The sequence below is a fragment of the Agelaius tricolor genome, unplaced genomic scaffold (genome assembly GCF_023055355.1).
Source record: "Agelaius tricolor isolate 1412-34295 unplaced genomic scaffold, bAgeTri1.0.p SCAF_7, whole genome shotgun sequence".
NCBI classification, from domain to species: domain Eukaryota; kingdom Metazoa; phylum Chordata; class Aves; order Passeriformes; family Icteridae; genus Agelaius; species Agelaius tricolor.
In genome coordinates, this window is record NW_027269267.1 from 12,586,486 (window position 1) to 12,603,886 (window position 17,401).

The 17,401-nt window shown below is 33.7% G+C and overlaps 1 protein-coding gene across 2 annotated transcripts in view; it reads right to left on the reverse strand.

The window, feature by feature from the left end:
• IL1RAPL1 (interleukin 1 receptor accessory protein like 1) overlaps positions 1 to 17,401 on the reverse strand; it is a 687,022-nt gene that overhangs the window by 589,618 nt on the left and 80,003 nt on the right. For both annotated transcript variants that reach the window (XM_071430366.1, XM_071430365.1), the window contains exon 2: positions 12,329 to 12,434. In XM_071430366.1, the coding sequence (XP_071286467.1) occupies positions 12,329 to 12,410 (82 nt within the window). In that variant the 5' untranslated portion in view covers positions 12,411 to 12,434. The remainder of the gene's footprint in view (positions 1 to 12,328; positions 12,435 to 17,401) is intronic.

Sequence of the window (17,401 nt, forward strand, 5' to 3'; positions counted from 1 at the left end):
AACCTGAAACAGATAACATCACTAACTATGCTGGAAGTTCTTGAATGCTTCAAATTGCGTGAGTTAGAATTTTTGTGCCTATATCCCAATTGAAAGGAGTAATATGAATTAAAACCATACAAAAAGTTGTTTTGATTTTGTGGTTATTTTGGATAGGGTTTTTTGTTTTTTTTTTTTTCCTAAGGAGCAAAGTATAACAAGTATTATTGCCCTCTTTCAGAAAGTCACAAGCTAGCTAATGAAAAGTGGTGTCATTCATTGTTTCAGAGGTGTATTCCAGTAGACTCAATACATATCAATTGAACAGTTTTCTGATGGTAGAAGTTTTATTGACAGGGTTAGCTATGCTTCATAGAATTCTTCCCAATTACACAGTTTGTTTCAAAGGTCTTACTCTAACCACTGATATATTAGAGAAATCAGAGTTGCAATTTATTTTAAAAACCCTTCACTTCATATAACAAATTTTGGAGTTATTGCAATGAATTTAAATAACTTTATATGTAAACAAAATAAAAAATGGATGGGTCTATCACATTTCCATTTACATCTGGAACTTAATCTCCACTAGCCTTTAACAGAAGCAGTAAATTGCCTTAAGGAAAAAGAAAAAAAAAAAACTAGATTAAAGAAAAGCATACATATAGAAACAAGTTATGCGGAAAGTTGAATTAATTGAATATTAAATTATCTCTTTTTATTTCATGGTAAAGCCTTTTCTATGATTTTTGAAGGATTGTTTTATTTAGATGAATTATTTTTCATAATTTTGCTGCAGATAACCAAGCCTGTTATCAACTTTTTCTTTTTTTCTCTTTTCTCATATTTTTTTTAGGATATTGAGTCTAGCAGGTTTGGTTTTTAATTCAAGCATTATGTCATTCTGAACTATAAGAGTATTTTGAGACCCCTAGCAGGAGGCAAGAGTCAGTCAATTTCTTAGAGAATTTGTGCAAGTTCCATCCCTGGAGGTTTTAAAAGACTCACATGGATAAAGTCCTGAGCAATCCAGCCTGATGTCAGAGCTGACCCTACTTTAAATCTGAGACATGCAAAGATCTCTTCCAACTTGAATTATGCTACCAATGAAAGCTGAAAAAAATCAAAACTATTACTTGGCTCAGCCATCTTCAGTTCATGACTAAATCTTTGTGTTGACAAAATCACGTAAATATGAAAAACATCTCCAGTTGTGGTCAAAAAGCACTTCAATATTATTCTACTAACAACTGTAGCAAAGGTAATCCACACCAGTTATTGGAATGGTAGATTCCAGCAATGGAATTTGCCTCCATATTTGTTTATATTGCATATTCACAGGCAACTTTAATTATTCGTATTTCGATTATGTCATTATGCTACTGCAAGTCAAATAGAGACTTACTCAGCAGGTATTCTAACTTCACCCCAAAATTTAAGAAAATATACAGCATTGTACTACTTATACCAAAACTAACTAACTACAGTAAAAAAATCAAAAAGCAATCCACAAACACAATAAAACTCAGCAAAAGATGTCTTCAAGAAAGGGGGGAAAGGCAAGAAAAAAATGTAAGCAAAAATTACTCTCGTATGTGACTGGTCATTCAGAATTGCTTAAAGCACTGAAATACTGTGAAGAAAGCATAACATAACACATTATTCTTCTCTCTAGAGCATGATGGACCTTGATGCCTGACCTTTTCCCTAAGCAAGAGATGAGTTTTAAGGCCTTTATTAATATTAAATTTGGCATAGAAATTAAGATCAGGCAAATGGGAGAGAAAATAAAGAGATATTTTACTGGGCATTATAATTGAATCAACCTAATAAAACATAAATTAAATTAAATTATTTTTAATAGCTGCAGGTAGAAAAATAAAGGAACTAGGAGGTTCTCAGAGTATAACAAAGCATCTTCCATGCAAGTAAATACTTAGAGAATCAGATTTAAAATTACATAGAATGATAGAATCATTAAAGTTGGAAAAGACCCCTAAAAACATTGAGTACAGTCTTGGACCGAACATTATCATGTCAACTAAACCTTTGCAATAAGTGCCAGGTCCAGTCACTTCTTGAACACCTCCAGAGATGGTGATTCTACCCATCCCAGTGCTTCCCCATCCTTTCATTGAAGAAATTGCTCCTTATGTCCAGCCTGAACCTTGGGGCGCCTTGACCCCCACGTGTCAACTCCTTTCAGGTGGTTGCAGAAAGCAAAAAGGTCCCCCCTGAGCCTTTTCTCCAGGCTAAACACCCCCAGCTCCTTCAGCTGCTCCTCATCAGAGCTGTGCTCCAGACCCTTCCCCAGCTCTGCTGCCCTTCTCTGCACTCACTCCAGCCCCTCAATGCCTTTCCTGTAGTGAGAGGCCCAGAACTGGACACAGGATTTGAGATGTGGCCTCACCAGTGCCAAGCACAGGGGGACAATCCCTGCCCTGGTCCTGCTGCCACACTATTGCTGATCCACGCCAGGTGCCAGGGAATCCTGTTTCATCCATTAATAGCCCCATCTTGCTAAAAATTCACAGAAAATATACACCAAAAAAAGAAATTGTGCATATTTGTAAATTTATACCAGCTAGCATTTCTGCTGAATAATTGTTTCAAAAAGTGTTTATTACTGAACTAGAACACCTTGTTACTGACTCATTAAATTTCCTAGAAAAATTCAAAGTTTAAAATATTTTTTTGTTCTCACAGACAACAAAAATATAAACTGCATTTAAAACACTGCCAATGGCAAAAGTAAATGTATGATACAAAAAAGTCTTTTTTTTTCAGAGTGTGTGAAGTGCCTGGCACAATCATCAGAAGGAAAGCAATGAACTGACTGGCCTCCATGCTGGCCTGACCCTTGTGAACCCAGGGGCTATGCATTAGTCACTTCTAGAAAAGGCAGCTTGACTCCTTCTCATACCTGGCTCAGATTGTTTGATTAGAAAGAGCTCAGAGATTAACACTATTGTTCCATGTTTTCCCTCCTTTGCTGTGCTGCTCCCCAGCAATCACATGTGTGAGAGCTTAACAGCCTCCCTGTGGGCTCCATGGTCTGCAGGAAGGAGCTGAGCCTTCCCTCAGAGAACAGACATCTCTACATGTACAGGGATTTTCCATTATTCTTCCCTGTCTCTCAGTTTTGGCCTCAGAGTTCACTCTGGGTTATACCACCAATGGCATTCAGCAGAAATTTTGGAATTTAAGACAAGTCTACCTTGTATTCTTTAAAAAAATAGTATGAACAACAGCTTTACTGCTGGCTGCTCTCTTTTGGTCTGACCAAGCCATGTATGTTGCTGTTATTTTCAAGAGAGTAAAAACTGCTCCTTTTTGTCAAGGATGAAAAAGAGTCATTTGTGGAAGTGAGCTAATCCATTAAATGAATTTTCAGATCACTTCAGCACAATTGTCTGTTTTGCATCTGTACAACCAACGGTTTCCTGAAATGAGTTATACCTTCAGAGCAAGGTGATGAAATTACAGGAGTACTCACCTCTCAACTAACATAACTGTCTTGTAATTTACCATTACTGCAGTCTGATAATTCTCCTTATAATTGCAAAAAAACTCTTTGAAAAAAAAATTACAATACAAATCTTGCAAGACTTTGTGTATCCTGCTCTTGAAGTGAAGACCATAACAGCTGAAACAAGTCTGAGCGAGAACGTCTGAAGAATTCAGGATTGCAATCTAAAGGACAACCTCTTATTTTCATGCTAAGTTGGTTCCCACATATCTGTGTATATAGCACTTACAGCACTTTCTCCCTCCAGCCTTCAGGAAGAGCAAGTCAGGAAGTATTTTAATAGGACAGATTTCATCAATTTTAATGTCCTTTAAGTATGACAACAAATTATATTCTAATGGGCAGAATTTATTTTCATGGCTATTATTTTTATATTTTAATAATTTTCACTACTGAGTACACTTAAATAAAAAAGAGAAATATATCAGATGGTCATTACTTGTCCTTGAGGGGTTTTTGCCTTCTTATTTTCCACAGTCATTATTCTACATAAAATTGACAAGATAAAATTCAAATAAATAAATCTTCTACAACAGTGATTTCTGATCAAAGGTCACTGGCTCTTTTAAATCTTTTAGGCTGTTTACCAACAGATGCCAATCAGTAAAATAATCCCTAATGGCTCCCCAGGGAACATCGGGACTGGAAGAAAAGAGTCAACTTTTCTAAGCAGCTACTAAAACTCAATGACCAAACTATGTAAGAATATCTATTACTGTCCTTTTGGCTTCTGATTTTGTTTTGTCTCCTTTCCTATCATTAGTCATTTCTTAATATATATTGCACACTCTAAAACATTGACCCTTTGCCAAAACACAGACAGTCCTTTCACATACTGTGGTATAATTCACAATCTCCCAGGACTCTGAAAAGTATCAGGATGGATCCTAGAAACAACAAAAGGTCATATAACTATTTTTAAAATGCTAGCCATCCTGTTCATAAATGCTCACAGGACAAGTAACAGTTACTGCTTTCATAGTGTCTCCAAAATAAGTAATGTGTCACAAAGGATTTATGCTTGAGATGCAATCATTCCTTACTGCCCAAATCCTCCAGTGGACAAGAATTATATTTCTTTCTTTCTTTTCTTTGCAGTACAGTCTCTCTGCCACCCCTTGGTATACAATCCTCATATTTGCTGTTCATCTGACATATTGAATAGCATCCTTCACTTATAAAAGCAGAGTAGAGACCATTGGAGCCAAACCATCCCCTTGCCCAAGCACAGGTAACCAGCAAAACTTGGTGTTCTTTCTAGCTACACTATTATTCAGCATTTTTCAAATGAAAACTGGACATTGAAAATTACTTCATAGTAGTGCAACACATACAACATTCTGTAGTTAAATAAATATGCAGTATTGTAAAAGATTATTCTTTTAAAAAAATCTAATGCTTCCCATATACTGTTGGCATAAACAACCAAACAGAAAAAAAAAAAAAAACAAAACAAAACAAATCCCAGTTTCAAAACCATATTCTAAAGGAACCCTCTAACTTCCTGAATATACAGAAATTTACTGAATAAGTTGATTCTTCACTCCTACTTTCTTCCAGTATCTCTTGATTCCCAAACAACAAGTCATGCCTTTTCACCTTCCAATAATCGACTGGAGGTTTACCTCCATAAACATGGAAAGAAGTTGAGGATCATACCAAAATTGGTGTAAATGGCTTTGTCAGAATTGCTGCAGGATGGGGATATGGATACTTTTGATGTCTAAATAAGGTGCTAAAGGACATTAATTGCTCTTCTGACACCCTGGTGTCATGTAGTAATAGCAAGATGCAAAAATTTTCTGTGGGTTATATTATTTACAGAAGGCTTCACAATTCCCTCCAGAATTAGACAGATAGCAGAAGTTCAGGACAAAGAGTGCAAGTGTTGAAGAAGGAGGCAGAGCATTGACACAGTCTTTGCATCTCTAGATCATCCAGGCTTCCCTCCCAGCAGGCACAAGAAATCATTCATCTCAGCTGACCCCATTACTGTACTGCTTTTGAAGGTTTTTATCATTAAAAGAAATGCGCAAGTACAAAAGCGAGAAACTCCCTCCTCCACTGACATACAACTGTATCTTGCAGAGTAATTAGAAAAAATCCAAGAAAGTGGATACATTCAGTTAATTAATTCTTCAACTGTGAAGATGAAGTTGTAGCATTAAAAATTAAAGAGTGATTTCTACTACACATTTAAATGGGGAGGAATAGCCATCTATAAATAAAACAGAACAGGTGCAAAAAGAAAACTAAAACATATTTTATTCTTAGGATGAAAACCTGAAGAATATTAGTGTTAATAAAATCAATATGGAATAATTATTAGATCACAATATAAGAAAGTTGCTTAAGAATGAAACAAGGATTTCTGTTTATCTCTATTTTAACTGTAAAGATTCACCCTCATCTTTTTTTCTCTTCTCTCTCAAAAAGAAAAATATTTCACAGTTTTCCCCATTCAGCCCCACAGCTACAACCATAAACTAGGTTGCATATTTATATGCCAATTCAAAATGAGTTTTTTGAAACAATCCTCATAAGAAGCAAGGTTCACTTCTTAATCAGGTCATGATGCAAAAATAATTCCATTCCCCAGTGCAATAAGAAAGGTACACACATATTTGCTTAGGACTGGTATTCACTCTATTTTTTTCTTCCTGTCACCAAACAGAGAGATAGAAAAAGTGTTTTCATAGTAGTAACAGTAGTCTTGATTGTTCCAGTTTAAAAAGTCATTCTCATGGAAGTTAATCTTGTACGTCAAATAGACACAGACTCTAAATATTATTTCAATTTCTACATAACCACACAACAAGCCATGAGTCTCATCAATTAATAATGGGAAATTAACATTCTGTAACGGAGTGAAAACAACAGCTAGGAGCCATTAATCTCAATTGACATAAACTCCTCTGGTTTACAAGAAGCATATCCTTTATTTATATACATATTGCTTTGCTCCAAGCGTGCAGTACCTGGAATGCAGCAAATGTGAGTGTTCTGCTCATAAATTGTATAAGAAAAAAGAACAACAGGTATATTAATTTATTTTTGAACCTTCTTATTACTATTCAGTGCATACCAGATCCAATATGACATCCATCAACTAATTACCTTTTGACAAGAAGCCAAAAGGAAAATACTTAGGCAACCAAAACACAAGTAGAATTAAAAACAGAATGGAATTACTGAAAGGGAGATACTAAGAAGAATAGGACTATTTATGTAGTACTACACAATTAGGACACCAAATCTCACCTGGAAGGGTTACAAAAAATAAATTAAAAATACAAATGCTCAAATACTGGGTACCAGATCTCTGCTAAGGCTCAGCACTTAATTATGTGCAATTTCTCAAAGTGTTTTTATAAGATGGATTATATATATATGTTCTATAAAAGAATGACAGTTCAATTATTAAGTAGAGATGAGTAAAGTCAATTCAAAAACTCTTCCTAGATGCAAAGTGTTCTCATACTGACTTACTTATATTCCTTACTCTTTTTTTAACTACATTGTTGAGTTCTCATTATGACATTCCTCATTAGGTGTAAAACCTTGGCTTTGTTGCTGGTAAGGACCGTATTGCACAGGTATGTTCCTTTTCAGTTAAAAAAAAAGTCAGAAAACAGCAACTGTCTTTTTATTTAGAGATATTTTTTATACAACTGCTATAATTATTTAAAATATACTTATTATTTCATGAGCAATAAATTCTAAAAAATCATGGATGGCAATAATTTGGAAAAATATAACCTTATATTTCTTAAAGCATAACTACTTGAAATTTTATTATATATTTCCACTCTGTTCCTCAGAGTTCCACTATTTTTTACAAAAAATATGGAATAATTTTTACCTCATTAAAATTAATATTTTGCTCATACAAAAATAAAATTCAAAAATAGTATCTCAGTGTCAAAGTCATTACTACCTTATTTTCATGATATTGATCTTTCATCCAAGTACAAGAACCACCCATATTGAGTAATAATAGCTAAGGCAAAAAAATACTAGACCTTAAAAAGAGAAGAAATCTACTGTTACACAAGAAAATACATATCTAGACTTTAATCTCATCATAATGATGCAAAGGATCATATGCATATCCAAAAAACCAATCACTGGAAAGATTTTCCTTCCAGTTAAATCATTCCATCATAGAATAAATTTGATCTAGAAAAGAAAATTTCTATTCACAATAGCAGAACTGAACACAGAATATTAATTAACCAATAATGCAGAATAATATGTAGAAAAGAAGAAAACTAGAGGTATTAATAGCAACTCTCACCTCTTTGATACAAGGCAGCCAGATTGTTATTAAGCCATCTAAGCATGAAAAAGAGACTACAATAATACTGTCTGAATAAACTGATCAGCTCATAACTGTTTTATGTAACGAGATCTCTTTTCATACTTTTTTCCACATTTTCCCTTTTACCACATTTGTGGGTTTTGGTTTTTTTCTAAAAGAAAAAAAATCCCAAACCTTTCTTTCTTTTGTCTACTCAGCATCCTTGGAAAAAACCACCAGATGGCAATGCAGTGTTCAAGTATTTCATTTAACATATATCTTATAGGGAAAAAAGTCTGTATGCATCAGCATGAGGCTCTCTTTCCTAACCTACTTCCTCTTTGATGAATATTAAATAATTCATAAGCCAAAATTCTGTTCAGCAGAAGTAAGTGATTAAATACCATTCAACCTGTAAAGAAGAGACTTTTAGAAATCTAAGTTCTATGAATGTAAAACCACATGACAAAAAAAAAAAAAAAAAAAAAAAAAAGAACCAACAATTTAGTTCAAACTACGAAACTGGATAATTTCGGTAAAAGTCACTGAAAGGAAAACATATAGAAATGCATTACCATAAAGTTCTCAAAATACTATCAAGGACAGAACTAAATTGCACAAAAAGTAAATCTACACACTTAGGCACAGCACAAATTTATTTGTAGTTTGGTTTCATGCTAAGAAACAGGCATTTTCTTCTACATTTTTGAAGTTTAATTCAATTCCTGTAAAACTCAAATCCTGTAAAACTATGCACTGAATGAATCAAAATATGTAGGCTTTAAGTATTTATTCTTCTTTTGCATCAAACAGATCACTGTGATCAGACAGGAACTGTTTCATGAAGGAAGATGCTTTAAGATATGTAAAGGAGCTGAGAAGTAGTGCAAGAATCAGCTTCTCATTTAGCAAATCTTATCTGAGATCTATTATTTGATAAAAGAAAGTTCCTCTTTGCAGTTACTGTTGTTTTGCTCTGAAGCTTCTACGGTTCAGGGAGACTTCACTGAATACCTGAAACACCCAATTAATAACCATGATGTCCACGGTGCAGTTAGTGGTTGGAACAGGGAAGCTTACAGCAAAGAATCCTTTTTTTCTTTCTTGAGAAGGCATTACAGCCTGTAGGTGTTGTATGGTCAACTCTACTTGACAGGAAAAGTTTAGGTGTGCTTACAAGTCTTTTGCATGCACGGATTAGGAAGAAGTTTCTTGTATCATCTATATTTAGTAATGAAATTTTTACTACAACTGCTCACCCATCCATTGTCATGTAACAAGCACAGTCATCACATGGTCTTAATGTAAAAGAAATCCAACATAATTAAAGAGCAACTTGAAACTGTTCAGAACTTATTTTAAATAGTAACTGGAAAAAAAAAGTCTCTTCTGTCAGAGAGACACAATCATACAAGATAAAGTGTTAAAAAAGTAAGTTAAAAAGCTGTGACCAAATTAATTTAAAGTATGTTTTCTGTGTAATGTAATATTTGATTAACACTGTTCCCTTTATTCTCTATATTATTATATTTATTTTATTCATAGCACACAGTGGTAGAAAGATTCAAAGACTACCTTGAAGTAATTTAAGAGCTTTGTATGAGAACTGCTCTCATGACCAGAGATAAAATCCAATGCAGCACAACCTAAGCTTTCTTTTGTTATAAAGTCTTTTTAACCCTCTTCTCAAAAAAACAAAACAAAGAATAATATATTGATTCTAATTGTGTCCACATATGGCTAATTACTTGATATAACTTGATACTTTCAGTCCTGAAAGCCAATAGATGGCCAGACTTGCTATGGATTTTTAGAAAGTGACTTTCTGAAGTTCTTGAAAAATCAGAGAAGTTGTTGGAAATGTATCCCCACCAGACTGACAAACTCATTATTTTATTTATCACTATCTTTTTAGCAGAACTGATAAATAAACAGAAAACAGTACTCTGACCATATTGACATATTTTCAAGGACAGATCTCTTTTTTATATTAAATACTGAAAATATAAAAATAAAAGTAAAATAAACTATATTATATATTTAATAAATATAGTAAAATAGCTAATATATATGAAAATATATGCATTGGATAAATAAATAAATAGATAAATAAATAAATAAAGAACGCAACTTCTGTGTTTTTAGGTTTGGTCATCAAAAACAGGCTCAACAAAAGTGAATTAGAATAAATAAATATCAATTAAAACAATAATTTAGCATACTGATGTAAACTTTATAACTTTATTACATTTCTGTAATTTATGACAGAGAAGGAAGTAAAGAAAAGCAGTACATCTCAAAAAGGTGGATACTGCAACTCCATATTTATAACAACTCATAAGTACAAAATATTACTTTTAAATTTTTTTCTTTGCTTTCATGGTGACATTTCAAGGACAAAATGCACTCACAAGTGGAACTGACTGAAGAGATTTAAACCATGCCTTCACCACGTTCTGCCTCTGGCTAACATGTTCACATAAAACTCAAGTTCTACTTTTCAAGTTGATATTTTTACCTACTCACAATTATGAGTTGCACTAATATTGGGAAACCATTTATATTTTCACAGTACACATAAGTCAATCTTATTTTGTTAAAACTCCTGTTAAATAAGGTTTTCTTTGTAGAAACACATCAGCATTGCAAAAATAGCCCTCCTGAGCATCCAAGGGATGTAAAAACTAAACCAAGCCAAACCAAATCAAACAAACAACAACAAAAGCAAACCAAGAACCATCACACACTACTACATTCCACCTAGCACTAAAGTTCTTCAAATCTTAAATCACAAAGCAGCATGACCAAAGGCAGAAGGATCTGAGATTTCAGTAAATGAGAGATTTTTTCCTTTTCACATACAGTATGGCAAACTGCCCCCTTGGTGATACATCTAATTGAAGCTCTACACAGGAGAAGCATGCAAAAACCTCAAGACCCCATGTTACAGTAAGATATGATACAAAGATTTCCATTATAGTTTTTCCTTTTTCTTACAGCATCAGGATGAGAACAAATTCTATATATTTGAAAAATTTTGAATGTTTTTTCTTTTGCTGGACAGCAATTACTTTCCCAAAAATAAATTTCGTTGTATATTTACCATTTTTTCCTTGCATTGGTTAATCGGATGAAGAGCATACGGACAAAAAGTTATGAAATAAAATGCAAAGACAACCCAGTTTATCATTGTCACTTTCAAGTAACAGGTGATAGCTGGACTTCTTTTAGTTCCTTAAGAATGGATGTCTTTGTAAAATTTACTTTAAGATCAATAATGTTTTTACTATATTTAAATTAAGGGGCCTTGATTTCAAGCTTAAAAGTATTAAATCTTAATCAATCAGGACAATCTTAGCCAGACATATTCAAAGGATATCTACATTATCTATCAAGGCTACAGCAGCTTATACACACTTCCACCTATTGCCAGATCCTTTGCTCTGCACTCAGTCTGTGTATTTCAGTTTTCTTGAGTTTAAATAACCCCAAATATAGTTTATTCTTGAGTTTTCATTAAGGAATACTTTACTTTGTAGTAGTACTCCATGTTTGCCTTTCCTACGTCAATATTTCCAGCTACTAAAATATTGGAGACATAATCTATTTCATTCTGCTGTTACAAATATAATCCATTGAAAAGGCAAGGTATAATTTAAGATGTTGCCAAAAATGTATAAAGAGCTGTGTTCTCCCCAAGCACCAGTTTACAACTACTACCAACCAGTAGACAAAAATAAATCAGAGACAGACTTCTGGAAAAGCACAACAAAAGCTACCCAAAACACTCCAATGCCAAAAGGAAACTTACAACTAACAACAAACCAAATTAACTAATTCAATCAACAGGGGATTAAGACTTTCATTAATCCACCAACAAGGAATTAAGGCTTTCATTAAGGATTTAGTTTTCTTTAGTGCAGTATAGCAAGATAGGTTGCAGAAGTAGAATTCTATTTTTTTTCATTACCCAGTGAAAAGCCAAAGAGAGTAAAATTAGAATTTCAGGGTGACAGAGAAAAAAATGAATCCAACTGTCTGAATACCGACTATTTTTCTTTGCTGAATTAGACTCTTCAACCACGTATTAGCTAAAACCCACATTTTGCTGTTCACTTTTCATGGTTATTAAATTTAATGTCTTTGATCTATTTGTTGTTGTTAAATCCAAACTCTATGATCTTAATTTTCCAAAGTATATAGTAAAACAGATAAATCCGGTAACCCAACAACACTGACTGCAACGTAGTCTTTTAAGTTAAAAAGTTCTGGGAATAACTTTCCTTCAACAGGTGAAAGGTTATATTCATTTCACATTACACATCTGATTTTTTTTTCATTAAGTCCACATAAAACCATAGTCAAAAATATAGAGAAGCTGCCAACTCTTCTTGCTGCAGAATGTGAAACCCTCTTAACTGTATTCCAAACCACCATAACAACATCCTGGTATATCCTTGCATACATTAAGCACTTCTTTCCAAGCCAGACTGTAACCACAGAGATAAAGATTTACTTACCTGATCCCCTTTTGGTTACAACCTTCAAGCTCTGAGTCAGAGTAGCATACAAGAGAATCAAGTTGGGAATAGGAGCTTTCATCTTCTGTCTTTCCGTGGCTGCTTCCTGGAGTACCAAAAAAAATAGAAAGAAACACTGGTTGTACACTGGTGCTGAAACAACAAACAACCTTGAAGTAAATAATCATAATAGTGACATTGTGGAAAAGCTAAATACAGTTTTTGTGAGCAATTTAAAGCACTAAAAATGTTTTATTCTTTCTTTTAAAAAGTATGCAAACCAAAATCACTATAAAACAAACACATGCACGTACTACATTTAACCTTGGAACTTAAGCTACAACTTTTTCTACATATTGAAAATCCATGAGGTCCCTGCTAAAACTTTATAAAAGACCTCCTGAAACTTCTTTTTATCATACAACCTTTTCCACCCACCAACATGAAAAAGAAAAAAATGCCCTTCATTACTTTTGCTCTCACTTATTAATATCACAAATTGAGCAGAAATTCACAATAAAATGAACATTTGATTTAAAAAAAAAAAGATCATCTTCTTGGGAACAGAGAAAGGGGGGAAATAAGAGAACATCAAAGTAACCAGCATAGAAACTTACAACTTCCTTTTAGGTGAGCAACTTTCCATGCAAGTTCAAACTAACATATTCACTGCACTAAATCAGAAGTGAATGTTAATTAGAATGGAGATAAGCAGAGCACAGACTGTGCTTTAGCCTTCACCTCCAACATGTGAATAAAAGATTTGTATTTCTATTTATTTACTCTGGGTATTAAGTGGTATGAACTGGTGGAGAAAGCAGGAACTAAACATTTTGTTAATTCCTCATATAAGTAAGAGGAATTAATGTCATCTACTCGTGATGATTATCAGCTTTCTTCAGAATAACTTGATAGGGCTAATATCTTGTATTTCAGTGTGTTGAAAGAGGGAAGGAGGACAAATCTGCCTATTCAAGCTAGACAGCAGCCTATCTATGCATCTATATTCATTAGAATAGCTTACACAAAAAAATCTTGTCTAATGGGGATGAGAAAGGGCTGGGATCAATGGTTCTTTAATATTATAACTAAGACCCAGACTAAACCAATGTGGTTTTGATATTCACCTCCATTAATCATAGCACTGGACAGCAACTGAAAGAAATTCTCAGAAGGGGCCACATAGTACAAGTTTTGATTTCTAAAGAGACTGTGAATCTTTTGTGCTTTCATTGATAATCTGGTTACTGAGTACCTAAGACATTTTTTGAAAGCAGTATCTTAAAATATCTTCATCTTAGAAGAGAACAGGTTAGAAATAAGAAACATCAGCAGCATAAAAAAGGACATTATAGGAAAAATTGCTTAAAAAATTATGACTTCATATATATTTTGTATTAAAGCTTTACATTTCATGACATTTTAAAACTAAGCACAAATCTACTACATTCATTACTATGCATTTAGTAAAGATGAGAAAGTGAGATAATATATTTTGACAAGTTTGTATATCTTATTTTTTTATAAAAATATTTGTACTCACAGAGAAATACACAAATGTTTGTTCATTCATGGTCTTTGACAAGCTTCAGCATTCTAGAATCAGTGAAAGACTCACCTACATTCAAATGCTACTTCAGAAAATTTAGGCAAATTAGAAATTAAATATGAAATATGGGATTGCTAGGAGGTAAATTATGTGTAATACTAACATTTTTAGTTAACTTTAAATTTTAACAAAGTAGCATCACCACTGGCAGTTATAAATAATATAGATCTTAAGAAATTTAGAAGCTAGCAATAAAGGTTAATTTTCCAGGAGCACAGTGAGTAGATACCAAAATGTGTTATGCCACATTTTACTGCAGACCTTAGTCAAGCTTTCTGAAATCAAAATCTCATTTCTCAGTCACTGCACTAACTGATGCCGCAGGAAATCCTGAAGCTGATATCTTCAGCCTCCAGGGAACTAGCAAGAGTCTGTGTGAGCCTAATAAATATTGCCCAAAGAGCCACAGGATCTTACTACGCAATTACAAATCCAGTAAATAGGTTCTGACTGTGAAAGCATATCCAAATACATCCTTTTTGACCACACATCAAAAGATAATATTGCTGATCACTGTGAATAAATGCAAATATATACATATATTTGCATATGTATGTGCATGCATGTATTTATTTGTATTTATAGATATTTGTGTAGGGAAGCCGTGGAGCAGCTATAAAGATTGATTCTATCAAAGCAAGCCTCGGTAAATACAATAATATCAATAAGAAACTGTTCAGTAAATGAAAATCTTTTCTTGGTCCATGCATATATCACTAATTTAAGTTGTCAAGACAATAAGGGGAATATTATTATAATAATATAGCAGGAATTGCATTTTAAAAATATCACCATGGAAGACGTTCTCATGTGCATTTATTCTCAGAGATTCAGGTCTAACTTAAAGGCATAAGCTAAACTGGCTGCTGCCTACATGACTTGTGGTAAATCCCTAGAAAGTAAAGTCTGCTGCTGTCTTTGGAAACATCAGAAAGAGCTTTCTGCCAAAGGGAAAAAAGAAGGGAGGGATGACTCCCAACAGCAGCCACTGCCTCCTTACAGCAATATAAGCAACATATCAGATCGTACATAGGCTCTCCCTAGAGCCTTCCAACCCTTCTCTTCTGTTTACACTCCCTTTTGTGAAGGAGGAGAACTATTTCTGGTCTTCTCTACATTTTAAAAACCAAATGCTCAACCAAAGAAAATGCAAAGAAGTAAAGATCAGTTTACTGGAGCTGGTGCCTCACAGCTCTGGAAGTTGTCTGGGCGGTTGGAAATCTGCCTCCGGTTATTCATATGAGTGATTCAAAACAGATATTTAACATCTCTTGTCCCTTGCTCCGGGTGAATGCCTCAGAAATTGACTATTCTAGAAAATGTCACCCTTGTGAAATTGGTTGTGAAAACAAAATAAGCAAGTCAGAAGAAAATATAAAAGGAACATCCCAAGGGGAATCTCACAACAAGTCAACAAAGTCAACAGGAAATGCCTTCACTACTGCAATGAGTATGCCCAAGGCCTGGACACTGTAACATACTCAGGTAGCTTTTAAACTGGAAAACAAAATAAAAGGCATAATTCTGTGAAGTCAAATTCTTATCACTAAGTAGAGCGTGATATCTCATGCATTGGAAATAGCCTTCTTTCAGCAATTAATTTTTTAAGGAAGAGACTATTTTACTAGTTGCTTAGCTGGAATTTTTTTTTTTTTTTTAAATAACAATAAGAAATTCTGATTTTAACAAGCAGGACAAGTCTGCTGTTTCTTTAAGCAATAGTTAGATAGACAGTTTACATATACATCTACAAAAGTAATTTTTATGGTTGTTCCTTTTTCTGATTTTCAGTTACTTCCACTAAAAAGCCAAGACAATGTATGGTCTTTACAAACTTAATTGCTGTTTTTTAAGCTGAATCTATTTTAACATGTTTTACATACCCTTTGGCATACCCTTTGGGTATAAGACTGCTATACTCCAAGGGTGAATAGTAGACTAAGAAAGTCTTTTAGAACCAGGGATTTTTGGCTGCCTTTTCTTTTTACAATACCAAAGATGAAATATTTTTTCATCTTTAAGCAGTATTTACAACTTCAGATTTTCAGTAGTGTGTTGTTTGTGTGAACCAAAGCACTGAAAAAATGTTAAGTATTTCTGCAGAAATATATTGCACACAAATTTTAACTGGGCATATGAATAACTTTTTTAAAAATTCTTTTCTGTAGAAGGTGTCACTGCTTGACACAAAAGTGCCATAGCATAGCATTTGCATCAGAAAGTATCTAATTTTCCAGTTGAGACAGAAATAGAAATACAACTGTATATCAAGACTAACATTCTTTGGGGAAATGCCAAGAATGCTTTTTCTCTTCAATTGTCATAAATACTCACTGTGAGGAAAATGCATACACATAGACACATCCTTCCCAAAACAGCTCAGCAGACATTGAATTAACTATAGTAAAGCAGTTCCTGATAAGGCAGGAAAATAGAAAAGAAAATTTTGATTTCCTCATTGTACTTACTATGGGCCTTTCCCAATACTTGAATCAAACTTAACTGAAGTAAGTTTTAGTAAGTTTTCCATGGGCTCTTCAAATCCCTTAAGATAACTTTAAGGGGATGATTCTCAGTTAGCCTATAACTGCTAGCTGATGTCTGTTGACTAATTAGTTGAAAACCATTTTTCTTCCCATACTGCTATTCTAACTTTGAAGAATGTTTTTTTATACATGTTACAAACTGCTGCATTAACTTTCTCCATCATATGCCCTTCAAAGAAAAAGAAAAAGCAAAAGAATATTGCAGCATCCTCTGAAATCTTCAAGATATTTCATGACTGTTCTGAAGTAATAACAAAAATGCCTGTTCAGTAATATTCTCTTTTTAAGTGGTAGTTCTTTACAAATCCCTGAACAGAATGATATTAGATCTCACAAGGTGTAAAGGACAGTTTGGTATATCCAGAACACAATTCAAACATCTTGGAAAAAAAACCCAAAACTTTAAATTCCTAAAATGCAAGGAAAAACTAAATTAAGAATCAATGTTATTTCATAAACATGTCAATTCATTGTCATGAGCTGACCTAGAACAGTAAGATAACCCTAGCAACTCTTAAAATGGCAGCTAAAAGAAAATATACCTGTTTCAAATACACAACTCCACAAAATTAGTCCTTTCCAGAGTCCCGATAAACAAAAGGATTTAGTAATCAAATTATGAAGAACTCAAGAAAAACCAGTCAAAAGCAACAGGAAGCAAATAAACTATTGCATTTGCTTTCCAAATCATCCCTGTTCCTCCAAGCATTCCTAAGTTCAAGAATGTTGTGGTCCATGACAAAAAAAAAAAAAAAAAAAAAAAAAAAGGAATGAAGAAGATTAAGCAAGCAGTAATGGTTGAAGGAATGGTGACAGTACTTTAAACTGAGATAAGAAAAAGCCAATATGCCACCTGTCCTGCAGGGCACATTGTGAACAAGAACTCAATGGAGCCTTCCTTTGGAGGGGTTTCCAACC